Source organism: Python bivittatus, unplaced genomic scaffold (genome assembly GCF_059951505.1).
Source record: "Python bivittatus isolate LINGU-HERP-01145 unplaced genomic scaffold, Pbiv_v1 ctg000020_np1212, whole genome shotgun sequence".
NCBI lineage: Eukaryota > Metazoa > Chordata > Lepidosauria > Squamata > Pythonidae > Python > Python bivittatus.
In genome coordinates, this window is record NW_028277030.1 from 74,254,832 (window position 1) to 74,280,138 (window position 25,307).

At 38.5% G+C, this 25,307-nt stretch overlaps 1 protein-coding gene and 1 long non-coding RNA gene across 3 annotated transcripts in view; one reads left to right on the forward strand and one right to left on the reverse strand.

The window, feature by feature from the left end:
* Window positions 1-24,762, forward strand: part of AIG1 (androgen induced 1) — a 110,701-nt gene extending 85,939 nt beyond the window's left edge. The window contains exons 4-6 of one of the 2 annotated variants that reach the window (XM_088141640.1): window positions 2,524-2,639; window positions 13,453-13,616; window positions 14,611-18,766. In XM_088141640.1, the coding sequence (XP_087997766.1) occupies window positions 2,524-2,639; window positions 13,453-13,616; window positions 14,611-14,612 (282 nt within the window). In that variant the 3' untranslated portion in view covers window positions 14,613-18,766. Of the gene's footprint in view, window positions 1-2,523; window positions 2,640-13,452; window positions 13,617-14,610; window positions 18,767-21,424 lie in introns of those variants that run through there. The other variant, XM_088141632.1, reaches the window with a different exon arrangement.
* On the reverse strand, window positions 378-21,512 carry LOC148217098 (uncharacterized). Its single transcript, XR_015796353.1, has 3 exons — window positions 21,375-21,512; window positions 18,883-19,027; window positions 378-1,222 (listed from the first exon to the last, which is right to left on the reverse strand). It is a non-coding gene; the product is annotated as an uncharacterized LOC148217098 (long non-coding RNA).
* Window positions 24,763-25,307: the final 545 nt, after the last annotated feature.

The window sequence follows — 25,307 nt, forward strand, 5'->3', positions numbered from 1 at the left end:
TAGCACTTTCTCAATTAAGCTAAGCCCCTCTGCCATCAGGTTGGTCTGGAACCACTTACTGGTTTGATCTCTTCCTCTTCCTCTTGTTTTCACTGCTCCTCCAACTCCATGAGGTCTTCATTGGAGAGGTCCTCTGTCTGTGCAGCTAACAACTCATGAAAGTCCCCCTCCTCCAGGTAGAGCTGAAACTCCTTGCTGAGGACAACCAAGGTGCCGTTAACAGCCTGTGACTCCCTTTCTGCCACCTCAAGCCCGCAAGAGTCATGAACGAACTGAGGGCACAGACGTTTCCACACCCCATTCATATTCTCAGGGGTAACCTCACGCCAGGCTGCATCGATGTTCTTGATGGCCTTGTAGGTGTCATAGGACTTCCAAAACTGGCGCAAGGTCATCTGGGAGTCTGCTTCGGTTGCCTGGACTACCTGCCTAAACGTGCTCCAAAGATACTATTTTTTGAAGATTGCTATCACTCCCTGGTTCATTGGCTGCAGGAGGAAGGTGGTGTTGGGAGGGAGATCTACAAACCTCACTTTCAGATGGAAATCATCCAGGTAAGGTGGATGACCCAGGGCATTATCCAGTATAAGCAGAATCTTGAAGTTGATGTTTTTCGCATGGCAGTACCTCTCTGCTTCCAGGATGAAATGGTGGAAAAACCAGTCTTCAAAGATGAGAAGGATGAGCCAAGCTTTCTTGTCAGCCTTCAACACAACAGGAAGTGAGCTTTTTGAGATGTTCTTGAGAGCTTGTGGGTTCTCAGAGTGGTAGACTAGCAGCAGTTTTAGGCACAGGTCACCAGAAGCGTTGCCACCTAGCAGCATAGTTAGTCTATCCTTCACAGCTTTGAAGCCTGGCATGGTCTTCTCCTCCTTGCTGATGTTCATTCTATCTGGCATTTTCTTCCAATAAAGCCCCGTTTCATCCACACTGAATATTTGCTGGGGCAAATAACCATCTTCCTCGATGATCTCCTCAAGGATTTCTGGGAACTCCTTGGCTGCAGTCTCGTCTGCACTTGCTGCCTCACCACTGACTTTCACGTTATGAAGGTTCATACCAGCCTTAAAGTGGTGGAACCACCCATAGCTTGGAGTGAATGCCTCTTCAGCAGCACCTTCACCAGCCTTCTGTTATAAGTCATGGAATAAGCTCTTAGCCTTCTGGATCACCATTAGGCTAAGCAACACACACCACTGATGCTGGTTTTCGATCCACGTGCCTTGAGAAAGAGCAAGAAAAAGAAGATAATCAGCTTCAAGAAGGCAGTGATCAGCAAGCAGGACCTCACATACCTTGAACAGGTGACGGGAATGGGTGAAGGACTAGAAAAATGCTTGGCAAAGTTGAAGGAACTTGAAGAAGGGGAAACAATAGATAAATGCCAGCTGGATGACTTTGGGCCAGTCACTCTTTCTCAGTCCAACTCACCTCACAGGGTTGTTGATGTGGGGAATATAGGAGGTGGAAGGAGTATTAGGTACCGTATTTTTCCGATTATAAGACGATACTTTTTTCTAAAATCCTTATGCTCAAAATTGAAGGGTGTCTTATTCAAGGAAGTCAGCCGAAAAGAGAACCGTGCGGTGGCAAAACTGCCCATACCTTGTCTCTGCGGACGGGCTTCCTCCAATCACAAGCCTCCAACCACGAGTGAAACTGCCCATATTTTGTCTCTGCGAACGGGCTTCCTCCAATCACAAGCCTCCAACCACGAGTGAAACTGCCCATACTTTGTCTCTGCGAACGGGCTTCCTCCAATCACAAGCCTCCAACCACGAGTGAAACTGCCCATACTTTGTCTCTGCGAACGGGCTTCCTCCAATCAGGAGCCTTATGTAACTGATGTCAGCTGATGCTGAACAAACCAATTGGAACTCATCCCATTGGAGGTGGAGAGCCCATAAAGATGTCAGAAAATAAAAATATAAATAAGAGAATGTCTTACTGTGCAAAATTTAAACTGAATGTAATCAGTTTTGCAAAACAGCATGGAAACAGAGCTGCAGAGAGACAGTTTGGACCTCCTCCCACTGAGTGTATCAGGTAAATGTTACCTAATTACTAAATAAAAATGTGCTCTGCTTTATCTTTAAAATATTGATTTCTTAATTTTGGGTTGGAAAAATGGGGGGCGTCTTGTACATGGGGGCGTCTTATAGTCCGAAAAATACGGTATGTTCGCCACCTTGAGTTATTTATAAAAAAAAAAAGAGGCAGGATAAAAAAAAATCCCAAAAACCCATGGATGGCTGGAACCAAGGAGGCCACTGGAATATTCTTGAGAGAGCTAATGATTATTGCCAGGAACCTGTCAAGATGGCAGGCGTTTGTCTATTCAGTCACCAGGGATAGACCCAGTTATCTTTTTATGCAGGCTTATACAGTTTTTAAAAATATTTTTCTATATCTACTGGATACAATCATTAAGTTGCAATATCTTAGAAATAAGTGCTAATATAATGTTTTACTTAATGAATTCATGGAAGATGAACGGTTTCTACTGTTTTGTTTTCATTATAGCATACAACTGTTTTACCATTTATATTAATTGAGATGAGAACGACCCATCATGAATATCCCAGCAGGACCTATGGACTGATTGCTGTGTGCACTATTTCGGTTGGCTACATATTATGGTAAGGAATGCATTTTCACATTGTTAAATCTAATCACTGATATTTCAAAGTTTTGCCAAATTTCACAAGCAGGATTTGATGGAAACTTTCACACTATGGTTTTTCTGATACTATATATGGCTTATGTTTTTAGAGACTTTTTTCCCCCATGAGACATTATTTAGCAATTTGTTGCTGTGCCTCTTTCTTTTGCTAGTCAACAAAATTAAAAATAAGCATTCTGTTTCTCCTATCATTTTCATTGCTCAGTCTTGCAAAAGTGAGGTGTTTCAAATAGAGATGAATACAGACCACAAGATTTAGCTTGCGCCTCAATGTGAGGATTTATGCAGAAGTGCAATTTAACTCAAACCAAATCAAAAGTTACCCAATTCAAGCTGGGGTTTGAATCTGAAACAAGATTAAGAAGCCCAAAGCTTTGATCTTCCCTATTGATTATAATAGGAAAAATGCAAACTGTAACCTTTGTAAAGCTAGCTCAGCAGGCTTTTCTGAAGGAATGAAACTACCATAGATGCAAAAAAAATCCTAATTTTTAAATGAGAGTAGTAATTGTTGCATTTTTCATCTGTGACATAATTAGACATATGGAGGCAGAACTGTGCCTTCTGAGGAGATTTATTGCCCAATAATAGATGCAAATCGAGGGATTGCAAAAGGGCATCTTCACAGTTTGGGTGGGGAACTTTTTGTTAATCTCTTTTGTTATTTAATTGCTGATGTCTCTGAATGGTATAAAAGGAAGGAAGGAAGGAAGGAAGGAAGGAAGGAAGGAAGGAAGGAAGGAAGGAAGGAAGGAGGTACCTTCCTTAGAAGAAGGATGATCAATAGAATCAGAAAGGAGAAGTATAAATAATGCAAAATCACAGTTTTGCCCCATTCTACGCAAAGCTAAGTGAGTTCTGTAAAAAATGTCTTACTCCAATGAAATATACAGGTAGTCCTTGCTTTACAATGGTAATTGGGACTGGCAATTCCATCACTAAGCAACATGCTCATAAAGCGTGACATCACATGATTGTGGCCACTTAAAATGGCAATTGCAGCAGTTCTAGTTGCCATTGTTAGGCAGATCCTGCGTGGTCACAGCATCCTGTGGTCACATGATCACCATTTACAATCTCCTGCTGGCTTCCCCATTGACTTTGCCTGTTGGAAACTGGCAGTGAAGGTCACAAACAGCGGTCACATGACCACGAGATGGTGTAAATGTCATAATTATAAGCCAGTTGCCAAGTGCCCAAATTGCAATCACATAACTGTAGGGACTGCAATAGCTGCAACCATGAGGAACAGTCATAAGTTCCCTCGTTCAGTGCCATCATAACTTCAAATGGTCGCTGACAGTGTGGTCACTGAACGGGGACTACCTGTAACTATCAGAGAGCAAAAGAAAATGCAGCAGAGGATGATGCAAGATTCCACATCTCTCCCCAAAAGCAGTTATTGAATCTGATCGACAGTTCCCCATGATCAAGAAGTAGACCTCTTGATAGGTAGACTGGAGTCATACAGTAACACTCTTCTCTCTAGCTCTTTTCCAAAACTGGTATTTTACAGTGAAACCTTAAAATAGCAATTTTTACTAAATATAGTACTTTTGTGTAGGACTTAGAGTCGTACTTATAGTCTTATGACAGTCTCAATTCATTTCCTGTTGTTTTTGGGGAGATTTCATGTTACCTGCCAGACCCTTAAAGTTGGTCCAAAAAGATTGGCTTGGTTTGGGATTTAGCTAAGTCTAATATGCCCTCCTAGTTCCAGGACTATAACCTCTACTTTCAGATTCTAAAATCATATTTCAAGATGTGGGTTTTGTTGCCCTATTGCCCGAAAGATTTCTTTTTTAGACGAAAACCATTTTCACATGTTAGGTTACAATCCAGTGGTGAAGTAGATTTCTTGAATATAAACAAGAGTTGAAATTGCTATGGTTTCTAACTCCTTTACAAAGAAAAAAGAAATTCAGTTGTTATTGCCATGATAAAAGTGAGATATCATGTGCATTTAAATTGTTGGGGGGGGGGGTTGGCCTATCTTGGCTGGAAGTTCAGACTTCATTTTTTTCTTTCCAGGCATATTTAATACTAAATTGTCTGTTACTTTATAAGACCGGAAAAAGTAGCGACTTATCAAAATGGCTACAGCGTGGCATTCTAAAATGAGCCTTAATGCATGTTTCCTTATGCTTATCTAATAATGAGCTTAGACAACAATTGCACTGTTGAAGGCATTCATTAGAGTTAATAACAAATAATCTTGTATGGAAGCTTTATGCCTAAGGTTGATCAGGCCATTATTGTACAGTATTGAGTTAGCATGCATTCAAGGAGGAATGAACTCCACAATAAAGGCCATCAGGTAATGTTTCCATGGCAGCAGCACTACTTTTCCAATTCCTTATATAGACAATGCAAAAATACTGATAATGCCATACTTCCAGAGAAGAGAAAGATAGCAAGTGTAAGTCTAATGTATTAAGCAGGTCTTAATTGGGCATTTAAATGAGGTCAGACTGGCTAGTCCATAGGTAGTTCTGACTCTACATTTGATGTAGAATTTAAGTCAGTTTTTTTGTTGTTAGTCAAGTCTTTCATTCATTTGTAATGGTGCTTTGGGATCAAGCATGCAAGACTTACACAAACATAAGTGACAATTTATTCCAGGACATACATTATTCCAGGACAAGGCTCTAGGGCTAATCTTGTTTTGCTTCCAGCTGGAAAACTGTTCCAAATTTTGTGGAAAAGGTATTAGTGGAGACTTAAATTCTACAGTGTTAACTGTAGAATAAGATTACAGAATCAAAGAGAAGAGAATGAGAAGAGAATGAGAAGGGAAGGGAAGAGAGAAGAGAAGGGAGAAGAGAAGAGAAGAGAAGAGAAGAGAAGAGAAGAGAAGAGAAGAGAAGAGAAGAGAAGAGAAGAGAAGAGAAGAGAAGAGAAGAGAAGAGAAGAATATCTTTATTGTCATTCCGCTATACGCTATACACCAAGTGCATAATAAAATGAAATTCCATTGGAGTTGGCTCACAATTACAATCAGACACTAAAAGTACAATCAAGATACCATAATTACTATAAAATATACATTCTATACACATTTAACACTAGCTTATTAAACATTCAAGAATCTAATAGCCTGGGACAAAGCTATTTCCCAATCTGGCTGTTCTACATCAGATACAGCAAAACCTCTTCCCAGAGGGTAACAAAGAAAACAGGCCATGATGAGGATGGGAGGCGTCACTGACGATCTTTTGAGCTCTAGACAGGCAGCGCGCATTCCTGTCTAGTATTTGGATGAGAGGCAGAGAGATCCCAATTATCTTCTCTGCTGCCCTTACTACCCTCTGCACAGACTTTCTGTCTGAGGCACTATAGCCTCCAAACCAGATGGAAATACAATCAGTAAGTACACTCTCTATAGTGCCTCTATAGAAAGTAGGAAGAATGGAAGATGGGAGATGTACTTTCCTCATCCGGAGCAAAAAATGTAAATGTTGCTGTGCTTGTTTTACCAAAAATGTGGTGTTAAGAGACCAGGTCAGACTATTTGTTAACTGCACCCCTAGGAATCTAATGCTACTGACTGACTCCACAGCTATATTATTAATAAAAAGAAGAGTGTGACTACACCGTTTCTTCCGGAAAACTATAATAATCTCCTTAGTTTTTTCCACATTTAAGACCAAGCTGTTTTTATTACACCACTCCACCAAGCCCTTCACCTCCTCCCTATTAGCCCACTCATTGTCATCCCTGATAAGACCCACCACCATGTATCATCTGCATATTTCACAATGGAATTGGTGGTGAACCTGACACAACAGTCATGGGTCATCAGGGTGAACAAGAATGGGCTCAGGACACAGCCCTGTGGGGAGCCGATGCTCAGAGAGATAGAGTTAGAGATATTATTTCCAACTCGCACTGACTGAGACCTCTCAGTAAGGGAGTCAAGTAGCCAATTACACAAGGGAGTACTGAAACCCAGAGAGCCCAGTTTGTCCACCAAATGATGGGGAACAATCATACTGAATGCGGAGCTGAAATCTACGAACAGCAATCACACATAACTGTTCTTCTCCTCAAGATGTACCTGACTCAAATGAAGAACAGAAGAAATTGCATCCTCTACAGAGCGATTCCGCTGATAAGCAGACTGAAGTGGATCAAACAAAGGAGGAAGTCTGGAAACAATATAATCATTGAGGCACGATCATAGATTTTTTAGGTACAGGTATAATAGCTGCACTCTTAAAGCCTACTGGGACCACAGCCTGGTGCAAAGAAATATTGAATATGTCTGTGAGGACACCGGCCAGCTGTTCAGCACAGTCCCTCAGTACCTGCCCTGGAATATTATCTGGGCCCACTGCTTTCTGAGTATTAATTTTTCTCAGGGTCCTCCAAATATCAACTATATCAAGGGGAGGTGCCTGCTCGTCAGGATGAGATACAGCCTTCCTCGCGGGAGTATTGTTAAATGCTTCAAACCTACCAAAAAACCTATTAAGTTCTTTAAGAAAATCTATATTCTCCTCACATGATGTCGGAGTAGTCTTCTAATCTGTAATAGTTTGAATACCCTGCCACATACGCCTGGTATTTGTAGAATTGTGAAAAAAATTCTGAACTTTCTGACCATAAGCCCACTTTGTTGTTTTTATAGCCCGGTTCCCATCAGCTCTAGCTGTTTTAAAAGCCCCCATGTTGCCAGACTTAAAAGCAGCATTCCTCGCTTTCAACTTCACATATACTTCATGAGTCATCCAAGCTGTCTGATTCGCCCATAAGATGATGTTCTTAGTAACACTGACATCCTCCATACACTTCTGGGTATATGCAGTTACAGATGAAACATATTCCTCCACATTCGTATGTTGGTTATTTGTTGCAGCTTCCCTAAACATGTCCCAGTCTGTACCCTCAAAACAGCCTCATAATGCTTCCATTGCTACCTCAGGCCAAACTCTCACCTGCTTCACAATTGGTTTTTCTCTAGTTAACAAAGGCCTATATGCTGGTATTAGCATTACAGTGAGATGGTCTGAGGAACCGAGATTGGGGTGGGGAACTGAGATTGGGGTGGGGAAAAGCCCTAAATGCACTCTTAATGTTAGAATAGGTTAAATCCACTGTATCTTAAAGAAGTGATCCAAAAAAATGAATTCTGTCCCACTACCCTTCATCTCCTCAAAACACCTTCCATTACTAATCAGAATATTTATTTTTTTATTTATTTTTATTTATTTTCAGACTTGTATGCCGCCCATCTCCCCCAACGGGTGACTCTGGGCGGCTCACAATAATAAAAAAGAAGAAAAAACACAGGTCTCTCCAAACATGGATACAATCTATAAATAATTAAAAAACATATATTAAAAATGCAAAAACCTCCCCTAAAAACCTCCTATGATTTTAGCCCTAAAAAACCTGTAAGATGCTGCGGGGGAGGACAACCCATCACCCCACCAGCCATCTCCACAGGTGCGGGCCCCCCTCTGGCCCCCAGGCCTTCTGGCAGAGCCAGGATTTGATCCCTTTCCGGAAGGCCATGAGGGAGGGGGCACACCGGACCTCAGGAGCCAGGATGTTCCATAGGGCGGGCGCTGCAGCAGAAAAGGCTCTCTGCCTAGACCCCACCAATCGAAATTCCTTGACTGGTGGATTCTGCAACCTGCCCCTTCTGCTGGACCGAGTGGGGCAGGCTGAAATGACCGGGGTGAGGCGGTTCCTCAGATAACCTAGTCCCGTACCATGAAGGGCTTTAAAGGTGATGACCAACACCTTGAATTGGACCCGGAAACAAACTGGTAACCAATGCAGCTCACACAACAGCAGTGTTATACGTGCCCTCCTAGAACTGTCCGCGCTGCCGCATTCTGTACCAGCTGTAGCTTCCGGATACTCTTCAAGGGTAGCCCCATGTAGGGCGCATTACAGTAGTCCAACCCGGAGGTGACAGGCCATGAGTGACCGTCCGGAGGTCACATATTCACATATAAGGCTTCTGCAGTAAAACTTAGTGAATGGGTAAGTATCAATTTCTGCTATTGGAAATATAACATCCAAGATAAGTGTTACTGGAACATTTTGGTTCCTATTGATAACAGCACAGTTGAATGTGTGAGAAATACTATGTTTGTTTCGATAAAACTTGTTTGAAATATGCTCAGCATATCTTCCTTGGTTCAGATGGATACATTTTCTGAGATTTTCTCACACAAAGTATTTAGGGGCATATCACACTATTTTTCCAAAGCAAACCATTAAGGAGAAAAGGAACGAAGTTTTACCTTAGACCTGGTCAGCCTATCTGTTCACTTATCTCTGTATTGTCTAATCCAGAAGTGGTGAACATACAATTCCAAACTTGTTTTTTAGACATCAGAGCTTCCCTGACCAATTGCAAACTGTTCCATTGTCTCCTCCTACTTTGAGATGAGAAACGTATTAAAATTAGCCCTAAAATGGTTTTAGCATTGTTTATTTTTTTTTAAAATCCTCCCAAAAACCCAAGGGGAAAAAATTGAGAAAATGGTGCCATTCAAGTGACATAGCCCTGTCAGCCTTCCCTGGTAGACCAGACAGGAACCATGACCAGATGAGCTAATTCTACTTTATTGTAAGGCTACATTAACAAAATCTTGCAAGTCTGAAAGTACAAATCTCCCACCATCTCTTTTACAGCCTGATAAGTTAGGGAGGTTCCTTTCTGAGTTTCTTTCTCTACACATTATGCAGCTGTGGGCTATGCCCCCTCTTATCTGATTGTTCCCTAGGCAGCATCTCTTCCCCCCCTCCCTCCGTCTCCCAAGGTCATTCCCACATACCATTACATCTATCCATTTCACATCATCACCCTGCCAATTAAGTTCTTCCCCAAATCCATTTCTAATAAGATTGCATGAATTTCAAAACTCAACAGCAATGAGTGCACTTTACTGAAATACTGTTCCTCAGTACAGACCCAAAGATCATGTTCTCTCTATGGGAAAATGGTGACTGTTTTGTGATATTTCCTATCACCAAAGTAAGAGAATGGAAACTTTATTCAATTTACTATTGTCATCAGACTAATAATCAGCAACCACAGCTCATCATGACTAATAGAATTTCAACATACATTTATGTGGAAATAATGCTGAGTTTTATTTCCATTCTTATTTCTGCCCTTTTCTAACATCAGCCAAAGATATCTAGGATATAGATAGATAGCAGCGTTTGCAGAAATATTTCCTTTATTAAATTTGTTCTAATCAGTCTCCTAAATGAGGGATGGGCAGCCTGCAATCTACTGCTCACATGCAGCTCTTAGCACTCCATCTGTGTACCCCAAAGTCCCCCAGGGTGGGTGAGATCAGATGTTTTAGGGCCTGTTTTCCAATTTGGATTTTTTTTTTTTAGGGGCAAAGGAGATCAAATGAGCGTCTTAAGTTTTTCATCCTTGCATTCTGGTGATGCCACATAATCACCCTTCTCCCCTGCAGGCCTTGGGCACATCATAGAAAATGCAGTTTCTCACCCAAAATGATGAAAATATTTTCTGATTACTTGATGAAACTGGTCATAGTTTATGACAGTTTGTATCACCATAATAATGCAATCATATACATTGTTCAGGAGTAAAGCTCACTGTTTGACAGGATTACAGTCTAGATCTTTTGGCTGTATGTGCGTGTGAGAGAGAGAGAAATAATCTCAGTCCAGAGTTGTAAAATAATTAGCCTGCATTAATAATATCACAGCTTCCTGGCCAGTTTAAATGCCAGATAGCATCTGGTTGGAATATATAGCAGTTTCATCCTTTTAAAAGATAAAGGCAGTATTCAGGGAAAGCAAAGTAGAAAGCTGGTGTATCTCAGCTGGGAAAACAAATGCGGGGCACCATTTCTCCAACTGTTCTAATAAATGACTGGAGATCCAGGGAAAAGAAGCAGAGAACTTGTTTCAGAATTGTGTTAGTCAGAAGCTGTGTTTTAACTTATTTTATCTAAGCCAAGCCTTACTATATCTTGTTCTTCTTTCTTGGCAAAGTAGGACATTCTATGCAAGTTCAGGCTGTTTTCCAGATTTATTTTCTCATTATTAACTTCTTGTGAACTGAATATAATTTGCAAACGGAGATCCTGCCCTAGCTCACCAATTATAGTGATCGTTAACATACTGTGTCCTGTCAAAGCGTTGCATGTATACTGTTAAAATGAGTTTCATATTAATTCCTTTTTTAAAATAAAATTTTGTTTTGTTTATCTCTTGTGAGACTGATCTGCAAAGTGCGGAGTGAAATCTCAAACCCCATGCCTATACACTATAGATCCAGGAGGTTGCAATATATACATTATTTTTTCCTCAGTCTTTTAAGATAAAGGCCCGGCCCAGCCACTACAAGATAGATAGATAGATAGATAGATAGATAGATAGATAGATAGATAGATAGATAGATAGATAGATAGATAGATAGATTCAAGAAGCAAATAGTATCAATTGTGGTATTTTCATGGAATTTTCTTCCCAAGGAGTTCTACCAGATTGATTATCAACAATACTAAAAAATATTTCGACTTTATTTTTAAGTTGAAAAGACTGAGCAAATCCATGTTTTGTCATGAAATCACAGGAATTTTAATTCTATTCTTTAAATATCAACTTCATTATAATTAGGATTGAATCATGTGTTTATCTGGGAGATATGTCAACTGATTATATGGTATTTGAGTATCACATATTGACAAATGTTTATATCTGAAGAATTACCAGGATGGTGAGAGAATTGGCAACCAAGCCCTATAATGAATGATTGAAACAATTGGCATTTTTTGTTGGACAGAAAAAGATTAAGGGAAGCCAAAATAGTGGTCTTCAAAATGTAATATAATGCAAAAGAGGGAAGACAACTGCATAAGAGGGTTGTCCTAGAGCCAATGGATAGGAATTGCATGAAAGCAGATTTCAGCAATTTTAGAAGAAACTTCCTAGCATTATAAGCTCTTCAATAATGGAATGGGCAGTCTTAGGACTTGGTGGGTTCTCCTGTGTGTTGATATTTAAGCAGGGCCTGGATAACTTTTATTTCAGAAGTGCTATAGTTATTTTTTTTATTTTGCAGTTCTGGCACTGAGTAGGTATTGGACTAAAAGATGTCATTGCTCACTTAGATTTCTGGATGCAGGGGGGTGTACTTTGGAGTATATGCAAGTACTTCTAATTGTGACACCTTATGACATAAAGGAGAGGATTCTTTCACCATGTGCCATCTTCTCACTTGACTCCACCTAAAGTTACTGTAATTCAGCTTCATTCATAAATAGCACCTTTATTTTTCTCCATGAGAAATTATTTTGGATTGGCAAAATAGTGCAGGGGAAGGAATTACTTTTTAAAAAAGCCTTCCTGGCACTATTGCTCAAACCATATTCAGAGTCCTGCTATATAAAAATAAAAACATCAGTAAATCTCCCATATTATTTGAAATTGAGTTTGAAAGTGCTCTGTGTCTACAGATAATATAGGTACATATGTGTTTATTGTGAAAGTAAGTTCTCATATGTCAGTGAGAAACAACATGATCACAAATCTTATCATTGCAAAAACCAAAGGACAGAGAGAAACTTATCCTATCACATAACAGAGAGGGTCAGACAGGAAAGAGAAGGAGATACAAAATTCTAGCAACTAAAGCAAGTTCTAGCAAGTTTAGTTGCTAGAATTCTTTCCTTATGGCTTTTTTTCCTCAAAAAAGATTACTTATCAGAAATTCTTCTGAGCTTACCTAATTAATTTCAGTCCTGGGTGTTGAATGAAGCATGGATGGATGGATGGATGGATGGATGGATGGATGGATGGATGGATGGATGGGTTGGGTTGGGTTGGGTTGGGTTGGGTTGGGTTGGGTTGGGTTGGGTTGGATAGATAGACAGAGACCTCAGATCTGTGCAGTGCTTTAGCTTCAAAGGCAAAAATGTGTTTTAGAGCCTGGGGGGTGGGGGGTGGGGTCACACATAGCACTTGTCTGCAACTTCTGAAAGTATATAGCTTTTCTCGGGGCTCAGTCCTGAAGGGAAAAAAAATGCAGCTGCTCTATGGAATTGCAGGCAAGTGTTATACAATGACCCCCACACACTTTGAAGCACTCTTTGGACTTCAAATCTGAATGTATCAGTGTTGCACAGCCCTGATATAGATAACAACTTTGAATATGGTGTCAGCCCAACCAGGCAGACCAGACCAAAAATCAACTCCACAGGAAAGCTAAGACTACTTTTATTGAGAGTGGCTATAAACAGAATCTTGCAAGTCTGATTGTGCTGTGCATCCTCTTCTTTTTTTACTCCAGTGAATTAGGGAGATGTCTGAGCCACTTTTCTACATTATACATTTGTTGTGTATTTAAGTTATGTTTTTCTCCTTGTTGTTTCAGTAGCCCTGGATCTGGCCCATCCCTGGTGAGGCCATCTTCCTTATTTTCTACAGATAATTTTTTTGTTTTTTTTTACTATAAATAATGTTAAATATGTTGATTGTAAATCAAATAGTATTACAATTGTTACATAAAGTGGGTTGGATCCAAAGGTTTCTGCTCTGAGGGAGGGAGTCCTTCTGGGGGGGAAGAGAACCTTTTTGTCCTATTCAGAATAGGGTCTAAGAAGGCTATGATCCTATACTAATTTTATTGGGAGTAAATCCCACTGTGTGAATTGTTTCTGTGTTGGATTGAGCTCTTAGGAAAACAGGTGAGTTATTTATTGTGTTTTTAATGAATACTTCATTATTAGTAGTGAATATTTTCTGTATGTGTTTTCTGTTAGGGTCTGTTGGATATATCATGTAACTGGGGTTTGGGTATATCCTCTCTTGGATTACCTTGGTTCGACTGCTAAAATTGTCTTCTTTGCCACTGTAACTGCAATAATAAACATCTTCTACTTGCTGGGTGAGATACTAAACAACTGCATCTGGGATACACAAAAATGTGAGTATCAGATTAAGAAACTTCTTTGAGTACAAAATCATATTTTAAATAGTTACTTTTACTATACATCATACTTTTACTGTTGTTATTGAAAAGATTTTACAGAATAACTTCATCATTTCTTTAAACATAAATATAATGGTTATTTCACATACTGTTGTTACAAACAGGATTGGACAGCAAAAGAGGTAGGTTGAGGTACCTCATAGCTAAAAACATCTGCCTGATTGTTAGATTTTCTTGCTTCTTTCCTATCCTTTTTTGTTCCTTTTTGTTGATACCTTACCTGATATTGGCTGTATTCATAGAAATACTTAATCTAATTATTGAATTAACTGGATTTGAACAATATTCCAAACCCTAAACTAACCAGATCCCCTGGATTTACACAATACAATAAAGTCTACTCACCCCACCACCCCCAAAATGGAATAGGTTTAGCATGTATGAAACCATTTAAGCATGCTTTGAAGATCTCAAAAGCAAAAATAAATGGTTTATTTTGCCTGATTGTAATTATAAAAGAGAGGGTAAAGTCTCTCAATAGGTGGTGGAATCTTGCTGGGCTCAAGAAGGTAAGCAGGGTTGGGCTAGGATAGGAGACTTCTGTGAAATAGCAGGGATGTAACTAGGCTAAGAATGCAACAGGAAGGCAGGAACAAACTACCTCTGTATCGTTGCTAAGAAGATAACATGGATGTGCCCATGAATTCATTCTTGAGTTGAAGAGGTTCTTACTTCAATAAAGATATTACCTTTATTAACTTTTGGGGGATGTTGTAAAATATTTGGAAAATATTTATCAATATCTTCGTGAATCACACAGATGGGTACAGAAATATACACAAACTAGATATTCTTTATATAATTTGCAAGTTCATGACATATCTTAAAATAATGCAGTGTGTACATGCCATTGAGTGTAGGAAATGAGATGGCAAAAATAATTCTACAAAGGGCAATTCTTAATCTGATCATTTTTTTCTCTTTCAAGAGTTAGGTTTAAATACCACAACTGAATAAATAATTTTACAGTTGATGTTTCCAACGTAAACCACAAACAAGATGAGCAAAGGAAAAAACACTCTATTCTCCAGGCCAGATCTGACTCATGGGCCTGGATACTAGGATTTTTAACATTGGATCCATCAGCAGTGAAATGTTCCTCAACAAAGCTCAGATGACCACCTTATATAGGACTTCCAGGGAAGCAATGGTGAACTGAATATAGCTCTACTGAGAGCGAAGCCGATGACCACAGTGGAATGAGGAGCCAGGGAATGGATCAGCTTCTCAGAATTCCTGTCCAGACAAGGAGAGGACTCGGGATCACCCACAAGCACTCCAGACAGTAGCTCCCCACAAGGAGAATGTATAATAATGGTCTCTGGCAGGTATAGAGCTGTGGGAGCCAAGGAATTGCCATCTTTGCCCAAGCCACAGTTCAGAGCTTTCAAAAGGACACTGGGTTCGCATACTTCCTTTCTTAATCACTTCTGGAAATTATTTGTTAACATTTTTTTGGATATTAAGAACCTTCAGAACAGCAAGTTTCATTACACCAGGCGAGTCTTCTTCAATCTTTGGTAAAAGAAGTACAAACTTGTACTTGTTTACATACTTACTTTGGAATAAACAACAAAAAGGTGATTAAAACATTGATTTTGGAAAGTTATAAACTGACTAAGGAGACGGATGGATTTGAAATAAGATTTTGAAACTAATTACAAGAATCCTCCCTATGGGTTCTTCAGAATTCTATATGATGATTTTGAAATTAAGTATAAGAAACCTTCCCATGGGAAAATGCTGTTGATAAGAAAAAAACATGATAAGATGTGACTTTGAAGGTTGGACACTAGAGGGAACCAGAAAGAACTAAAGATTATAATTAAAGGAGAAGAGACCCACTAATACAGAATGAAGCAAAATACTTTAACTTTGGAGGAATTCAAGGGTATTTCGGAACAATGCACTCAGAAGTTGCTCTTAAGTTTGTCTGATATCATAAAAGTGGATTTAAAAGAGGTTATAGAAGAGGAACAGAAATTACTTTACAAGGCTGAGGCTGATTTGAATGTGGATTTAAAAATGACAGGTTACAAGAATGATATGGAAAAAGATGTTGCACTGGATTTACAAATGAAACCAGCAGATGTCTTAATAATTAAAAGTTATATACAAATAACAAACCAGAAGAATGACTTGGATAACTTTCTTATTTTGGATTTACAAAAGAGACATGTTAAAGTTTTGAAGGAGATTCTGAGAAGAAACAAAGAGAAAATGAAAAGAAATCAAGTTTTGGGACACTATTTAATGGGATTAAAGATGAAGATTGTTAAAAGCAAAAGGAAGGAATATAAAATTGGTTTATTTGATCAAGGTTAAAATATATATGTTGTTGTTTCTTGTAATGCTTAATGGGTTTTTGCTGACCAGGGCCAAACAACAAGGTTTTAAAAATCTGTTTATAGGCAAGGAATGAGATATGGGAAGAGGAGATATTTTGTTGTATTTTCAGAGAAAGTATTAAATTGCTTTAATACTTTCAGAGAAAGTATTAAGTTAAAAGTAAAGGACAGGAATATAAAGTTGGTTTATTTGATTAAGGTTAAAATATATGTGTTGTTATCAGTGGTAACTCTTAATGGACTTTTGCTGATAAGGGTTGAATGACGAGGCTTTAAGAATTTGTTTATAGGTAAGAGATGAGATATGGGAAGAAGAGATCTTTTGTTGCAGTATCAGAGAAGGTGGTAAGTTATTGAAATTGTATTTGTGATGAAGGAGAAGTTATTTCTTTGTATATCTTTTTTTATTATATATTTTTTCTTTTTAAATTTTTTTCTCTATACTTCTTATTTTTTATTTTTATATTTTTCTTAGTTTGTATTGGTTTTTTATCTTTGTATCTGTAAGCTTGAATAAAAATTATTATTTAAAAAATGACATTTTTGTAAAAGGCAAATAAAATTGTGGAGATTTAAACCCCTCAGTGGAAAATGTTCCTCCAGCAGCAAAGGAAACAGAAGACCAGAAACTGGCATCAGTGTAGCATCCAAAGCCAAAATGCCTCCCTGGAGCCATGCCATTGTTTGTTTTCTTAAACCTTTGACTGCAATTCGATTGTTTTGGGTTTGTCAGCAATACGCAGCTCCCTGTATTTAGACTATTGGCTTTAACCAACCTCAATTGTTTCCTTATTATGTATTTCCGTAAAATCATCACTATCAGATTCCTTTGCACTTCTGCCATAATCAAAGCAAAATATGAACATCCCAGAGCCCATAGTTTTTTAGTATTTTAAGCTAGCCAGCTCCTCACCCCCAGCAATTAAAAGGGTAAAAGAAAAGGTCACATTTCCTTTCATTCTATAACTATGGCAGCCCCTAGGTGATCATTGCTTTTCATTATTATTATTAGAATCTTTCAATACAATAAAAGTATACAGAAGAAAAAGAAAGTAAGAAAAAGAAAAAAGGGAATAAAAAAGAAAAAAAACCACACAGTTATGTCTTCTGCCCTTCTTTCTGTCAAGTAATTATCATCTTATTCTTTTCCCCATCCTCTTTGGCCCTTTTTAATCTCCAAATCCAGAAATCATCACTTTGATCTTTTTTTCTATCAACAAAAAGTCCATATAAAGTTTCCAGTCTTTCAACAAAGTCTTCGTTGTTTTTTCTCTGACCTGACTGGGTTGTAAAACCTAAGTAGGGTTGTACTGTACTTGAATGTGAGACTATGAAGAAATCACAGGGCTGTAGGCTAAATTGGGAAGTAAAACTACTTAGGGGACAATGGCAAAACATTTTTTGTGCTACGAATCTACATGGATTTGTATTTTATATTTATATATATATTTATATATTTATATATTTGTATATGGATTTGTAGTGATGACTGTGGTCATCAAAGTCAAAAAGGGAACTTTTCTTCTTTTCCATGCTTCTCTGCTTTATCTCTGGCACAATGAGAGAATAGATCAGAAACATTTCTTTGGAATATGCACCACTTTTGGAAGCCTCCAAAAGAAAAGTTGTTGCCCCTCCCCCAGTGGCCCTATTATTTATTTATTGACCTTTGGTTTGCTATGATTTATCTGTTTTATTTTTTAATGAGATATTGAGGGAAAATGTTGGGTTCCAGCGACATATAGTATCTCTTCTCCAGGATAGCTCTCAGCCTGATGTGGGTTTTAGGTAGGTAACATGGTTAGCAGCTGGAGGCTATAGAAATGGAGGGAAGTATAGGTTCAAAGGGTTTTTTTCCCCCAGAACTGAGAACACCTTTTGCCTCATATTCAGATTCTTGTGCATCATGTTTTTAGTATCACCATGTTCCTTTCTGTGTAATAGGCTTTTGCTAGAGCAGCATATCTATATCTGTCTATACATACACACTCACACCCACCCACATATATGCTCACACATCTACACAAACACACACACACACACTACCTAAGGTTCAGTCCTTCTCTGTTATGGTATTTAGCCTCAGAAATTTGCTCTTCTATGAAATTTGCATGTGGTGACTGATCACACCATTTTGTGAATTGAACCATAACACTTTTTCCAGCTGTGTCAATCAGCCCCCAAAGGTTGGCACAGTTTAATCAAGCAGATTTTGCAGGTTTTTGAAACTTATAAAACATTGGGGAAGCATAGCATACAGACAAGCAGTGATTCTGCTTTGAAAATGCTTTCAGCTCTCAAAGAAAGCTATTACCTAGGTTCATAAGGACTGTGGAGTACTTTGGATTCAGTTGCAGGAAGGTGATTGGAAAAGATGCAGTGGCTTTAAGGAGTTGCAGCCAGATACTATGTGAGAGTCCCTATCAACTCTGAAGCATCTTTTTGCCTTCAAATACAACATGCTATAAAGCCCCTTTGTTCACTTAGGAGTTGTGTACATATCATCAAACAGATAACAGCTGGGAGAAGGAGATTTCCCCATCCTTACAGTGCACAGGTGCTTCCCAGTGTCAGACTGCCTTGCTGAATGGGGTATGGTTTGGTAAAGGTGGTTTAGTAAGGAGAAATCTCTAAAAATCAGCACCATTTCAATGAACCCCTTTTTCCTAAGTGACCAGTCTATGCCATTCATTAAATCCATGGCAGAGCTTTCTCAGCAGGCATAGATCTGAAACTAAGCCTGCATTGCACTCTTGAAGCCTTTTACTGTACTTCATGTTAATCTTTCGATTATGAATTTTAAGTCCAGTTACTTGTGAATTGATAAACAGACAAAATGTTCTCGAAGATACCTGTGTTTCTACTGTATTTCATTCCAAAGAGTGAATGGAGAATAGATATTAACAAGATATCTCTGAGCTGATAATTGAGAGAGGTCAGTAGCAGCTTTTCTCCATAAAGAGTCCACATATTTCCACTGATGAATTAGTGAGCAGCCTTCAAAATAAAATAGAAAGAAAGAAAAATGTTTCCAATAATAAAGAATGAGCATGAAATGCACAAATACACATCAGAATGATTTAAAAAACCCAAACATTTGTATAGCTCTGATAATAAAGGAGCAAGTTTAACACAGAATGTTCCAAGTGGAGTTACTCCTAGGAAAGTATGTATGTATGTATGTATGTATGTATGTATGTATGTATGTATGTATGTATGTATTTACAGGTAGTCCTTGGTTAAAAACTGCCTTGTTCAGTGACCATTCAAACTTATGACAGCACTGAATTTATGACTGGTCCTCAAACTTATGACCATTGCAGCATTCCTGTGGTCACGTGATCACGAATCAGGCACTTGGCAACCAGTGCGCATTTGTGATGATTGCAGCGTCCCATGATCATGTGATCGCCATTTGCAACCTTCACAACCAGCTTCCAACAAGCAAAGTCAATGGGAAAGCTGACAGTAAGTTGGAAGATGTGGTCATGTGACAATGTGCTTAACAACCACGGGTGATTCACTTAATGACCACAGCAGAACCGATGTCATAAGTCAGGTGCAGTCATGTGATGTTTTATTTAACAACCATGTCACTTAGCGATGGAGTTGCCAGTCCCAATTGCGGTCATTAAGTGAGGACTATCTGTATTTAAATAATTTATATGAGGTCTCACAACATTACACTCACAACAGCGTACAAAAATTAAAACCCAACAATTAAAACAATAGCCTATGGCATCCCAGTTAAATGACACCTTCCAGTCATAAAAAACAGATCAACAACAGGCCTAGCCTGACTTCCTGGCCCAAATGCCTGGGGAAACAGCCAGGTCTTCAGAGCCTCAGGAAAGGCCATTAAGTTCAGGACCTTTGGATCTCCAGGGGATGCTGTTCTATAAGGCAGGTGCTGCCACAGAGAAGGCACAACTCCTGGGTACAAGAAGATGATATTGTTGAATAGAGAGGACCTGGAGCCTGCCCTCTTTGCTAGATCTGGTAGGTTGAGCAGAATCAGTGGGAGAAAGGCAGGCTCACAGGTAGCCTGGCCCTATGCTGCATGTAGTATAGCAGCATTAAAGATGTATCAGGCCACATACCATAGCTGCATTTCTATAATTATTTATTTCAGAGAAAGCCTCCTGAATTCAGTGGGGTTTCCTTCTGAATAAACATTTGTAGGATTAGCAAGAAGCCCTGATACAGAGCACTGTTCAGGTCAAGGATTTAACTATATGGACTATTTGCAGAATGTTAATTTACAGATGAAAGTATGTTGTAGTATGCTAACTTAAAAGAACAACAGAAAACTTACTTAACAGTTAATTATATGATATAAAGAACATTGTATAGGTGTTACTTTTTAGACAGATACATTGTTAATTTTGTAAATCTGAATAAAATGTAGCTTGTTCACAAATACAGTGGTACCTCGGTTCATGAACTTAATTCATTCCGCGACTCTGGTCGCAACCTGAATTGGTCGCGACCCGAATCAAATTTTCCCATAAGGTTCAATGTAAATACGGTTAATCCATTCTGATCCCTCCGAATTTGGTCGCGACCCGATTTTGGTCGCGTCCCGAATCAAATTTCCCCATAAGGTTCAGTGTAATTATGGTTAATCAATTCTGAACCATATGTTGTTGTTTTTTTAACCGCAAAAATATGAAACAAAATACAGTACGAAGAGAGAGAACGCTAACCTTGCTCGACATGACTTCTGGCGTGGAGGACAGGAAGGCGGGTGGGGAGGCGGTTATTGCTTGGAGGGAGAGTCCCCCTCCCTACAGGAAGCCACGACCACGTGTCACAGGAGGGAAAATGGCCGCGGATCCAGTTCGTCACCCGATCCGGCATTCACGAACGGAGGCAAAATTTTGCAAACGGAGCTGTTCGTGACCCGAATTGGTCGTGAAGAGAAGCGTTCGTGAACCGAGGTACCACTGTAAATGGCTCTAAGCCTTACCATTGTACCTCACGGTGTTTTCAAGAAATGCAGCTTCATGTGAGAAAGAAATATATTAAATTTAACAAAATTAGTTGAACTTTTTATTTGGTTGGAAGCTTTATATTTTGTTAGCATTCCAAAGCTTATTTTCATGTATTGTTCAAAAATCAGTGTCTTGGTAAGCACCTTTTCAGACTAACAAATTCATTTGATGAAGTGAGCTGTAGCTCACAAAAGCTTACGTCTTTTAATAAAATGTGTTACTCTGAAAAGGAACTATCAGGTCCTCCTGATTTTTGACTACCATAGACTAACACAGCTCTCCTTATGCATTGGGAAGACCAGTAAGTGAATACAGCAGAACTTATGCAGAAGAAAAATAAGAATATTCACCTTCTTATTTACACAAGCATTTCAAAAGCTGTTTTTCCGTTTGTGATCAGGTATAGAAGAAGGAAAAGGAAAACCTAAAACAGATTGAACACAAGATGAAAGAAGACAACAGAAGACTTGCTGCTATATGGAAGGCATCTCATTACCAAGAGGAGTTTCAAGGAGGCCATTTATATTAACAGTGCATTCAAAATACTTTGATTGTTTTTCTAAAATGGGGTGTTGATTTTATAATCTTCTTGATACCATATCTACTGTTGCTACAACATTGGAAAGATTGATGAATGGGTATATCTCATGTGCTACACACACACACACACACACACACACACACACACACACCGGTGATTGCAATAAGGTCTATTTTGTCTTAGATTTAATGAATCATTTGAATTGAATCATTAAGTTGCATCTGTGAAAGGATGGATAAGCCCCGTTGAACAAATTCAGGAGTTCTGATTATAAATCAAAGAGTTCTGAGTTGCTCTTAGTACATTCTGAATACAATGGGGTGTATCTGGAGCATAGGGCATCAGGTTTGGAGGTTGTTTATGAAAGATAGGTTCCCCTGAGAGATACAAAACAAAAAGATAATGTCCTTCACTTTTTAAAATAATTAATTGAAGAAGAATATAACTTCCTCAAGACAAGTAGTAGCACACTGGTTTAACTCATTGATACTAATAATTACATCAGTCTGAAAAAGTATTTATAATTGAAACATATGCATATTGTTTCTTACATATTAATAAGGAACATAATCCTGTCTCCCCCTTCTCCCCTTACCTATTGCCCAAATGGTTTTTTTATTTGATTTTACTCAGGTTTCTGTAGGCAACAACAGGTATCTTGACGAGCTTTCTCCATATCAAGAAATGACAAAAGTTCATCCTCATGATGTTTTCTCATTATAGCTTTTCCTAAATGAGAAATAATTCATGGGATACTGCTATATAATAATTATTTAGAACTTAGTGTATAATCCATATTACACAAAGAAGACTGGAATGGAGATGCATCTAATGGGAACAACTGAATTAGGACTGATTCTAGTTCCCAAATGACTCAGAATACTGTTAGAAATGAACAGTACACAATTTGAGAAGCCTACTGTAAGATCCCAAGAGAGAAAAAGGCAATGTTTATAGTGTTGTACACTAGAGAGTAGGTTGAAATGTTCCAATCTTACCAGAATTGTTCTGCTGTTGAAATGTTGAAATGAAATGAAATGTTGAAATCAACTGCATGTTGACTTAAACTAGTATTAATAACTTCACAGTTATAAAACAGCCAGCTTCCAACACACAAGCAGCACTAAATGTGCATTATGTCAATGTAATGTTTGAAAGTATATCTGTTTTACTTGCAAAGGAAATTGTGTGGAAAATTCTGATCAGACCATTACAATTTGGTGTGACAATAGTGAGGGCAGCAGTGGTGACTCTGATAAACAGTCACACTTGCGAACAGAGCTTACTGTTACAGCACAGTGATTTTTCATCTAAAGGCATCCCCTGAAAAATTGCATGAGAGCCTAGTAAATCATTGGTATGATTGTTCTAGGCCTTTCAGGGCTAGAAAAATATTTAGCAACAATAGATCTAAATGGAATCCAAGGTGGACTAGAAAAGAACTGACAAAGTACTGAGGCATATCATCCTGAAATAATAGGAGGTAGCTAGAAAGGGAAACTTCCAAATGCATGTTTTTTAAAGACAAAAGTGAAGCAGGTAACACTAGACAAGATGGGAAAAACATCTTGAGTACCAAAATGAAGGGTTGCAGGGGCTAACGGAGGAGCTTTAAAGTGAGGAATTTCCAAATGTTATATATTACAGTTTTTCCATGTAGCTGAGGAATTTATGATGTAATCCTATTTATGTCTAAGTAAGAAATCTCAGTGCTGTAACGGGGCTTGTTCCTTGGTAAGTGGCTTAAGATGGCACTATTTGCAACAAAGGCTAAAAGAATTCAGTTGAATCACATATCTTTATCAGGGAATATTTACAGATACTATTGTAGTTTAATGCAAGGTATTTAAACACTTCAGTGGTACAATGAAAATTAAGGCTTCATTTTCAACTGTGTAAGTTCAACTTGGTAAAAATAAATGCCCACAGTTTTATTAATAGTACTCAAGCATGTCCATGTGGCAAGACTTACATAACTCACTTTTTGCTGCTGGGACTTGCATGACTTTAAGTCTGTATTTCTCATTGACATTTTTATTCATTAACTACTAGATGCTGGCCTTTGTCTATACTTTGCTCTCCTCACTGCATAGATGTCAAATTTAAAAAAGATTGAGATAAATCCTAAGATTGTAGAGCAGTTCCATCTTCTTCCTATCAGAGATGACTGATGCAGTTGGAGCAGCATCCTCCCTTTAGAACTTGAGGTTCTCTCTTGAGTTCTTGCAGCAGCATCGTTCCTTCCTTTGTATGGAGATAGGCTCTGAAGCTATTGCTTCCCACTTCTTGTTTCCAAGGAAGTGACTGATGCCTAGAAACTACAGCATGAATTTCTACTGCTGCCCTGAAGTCTCGGGTTTATTTTGTTGATAAGGATAATGTGAGGAGAGATCCTTAGCATGCCAAAGCTAACCAAAGAGTGGACAGCCAATTACATGTGCCTCCACCTGATAATTTGGGGTGGCCGCCAGCGCCCCCTTTTCAACAAAAGAGCAGCTTACAGCTATAATCTTGCTGTATTCAATAGCAAACCACTTGGGAATATTCTAAGTATCAAGATTAGGAAGAACCTTGTACATAGTAAAGATTTATGAATGAACTGGACATAAATTTCAGCAGATCTACTTTTGTTTTTAAATTGGACCTTGTTCTGATTTTGAAAACTTGTTCAGAATAGTATATTTTCTATTTTAAGGGGGAAAGTATTGGGCATCAGTAGCATAACTATAATGTTTTCTGGTTTACAGAGATGCTCATGCTTTCTTCCAGAATCTCTCAGAAATCAGTCCAGATACAAGTCAATGATTGTGGGGTCCTGTTCTAAAGACCAGATTTTATGATAATTTGGTCTGTCAAACGTGTTAAAGTAACATAGTGGTTTGGATTTAGGCACCACTTTCCATGAACAGAAGCTCTCTTGTCTACAAAAAACTTTTGAGAGGTCCCATTGGCTATGGAGATGGTGACTTCAGTGATGTCAGCTCCTTCAAGAACTGCTAGCAATGTCCAGATATTTTTTAGAGGGCAGGGAGGAAATCTGCAAAATCATTCCTCCCCCGCAGGAACAAAATCTGGATCCCGAACATTATATTCCTTTGCTGACCTTTACCAAACTAAAACTAATCTTTGGACTTGTCGTGTTTAGTCTGTGAATAATTGGTGAAGATTGAAATGTTTAATACAGATATGTACAACTATATCTTGTTTGTGAGTTTCAGTTCAGTCTGACTTTGTGTGTGGGGGGGGTAGATACCAATTTAAGTAGAAGTCATGTTATTATACATATTTTTAAAACAAAGTTTACCTCATGGTGTAATATGTGACAAAAAAGCCAGCTTGGTCTAGTGGTTAAGGCTCCAGGCTAGAAACCCGGAGACTGTGAGTTCTAGTCCCACCTTAGGCATGAAGGTCAGCTGGATGACCTTGGGTCAGTCTCTCTCTTAGCCCAACTCACCTCACAGGGTTGTTGTGGGGAAAATAGGAGGAAGAAGTATTAGGTACTATATGTTCACCACCTTGAGTTATTTATTAAAAAAATAATAATGATAAAGGCAGGGAAAATATTTTTTTTTAAATTGTCCAATCTTTCCATTGCACTGTTCATAAGCAGAGAATGAACACAACTCAGTCCAAGATTCTAAGTCCAGGGTTACACTCTCCTTCCATTATAATAAAATAATCTTTGCTATGCTTTATAAGTCAAAGTTGTTCATATATTGATAATTTCCACATTTTCATATAT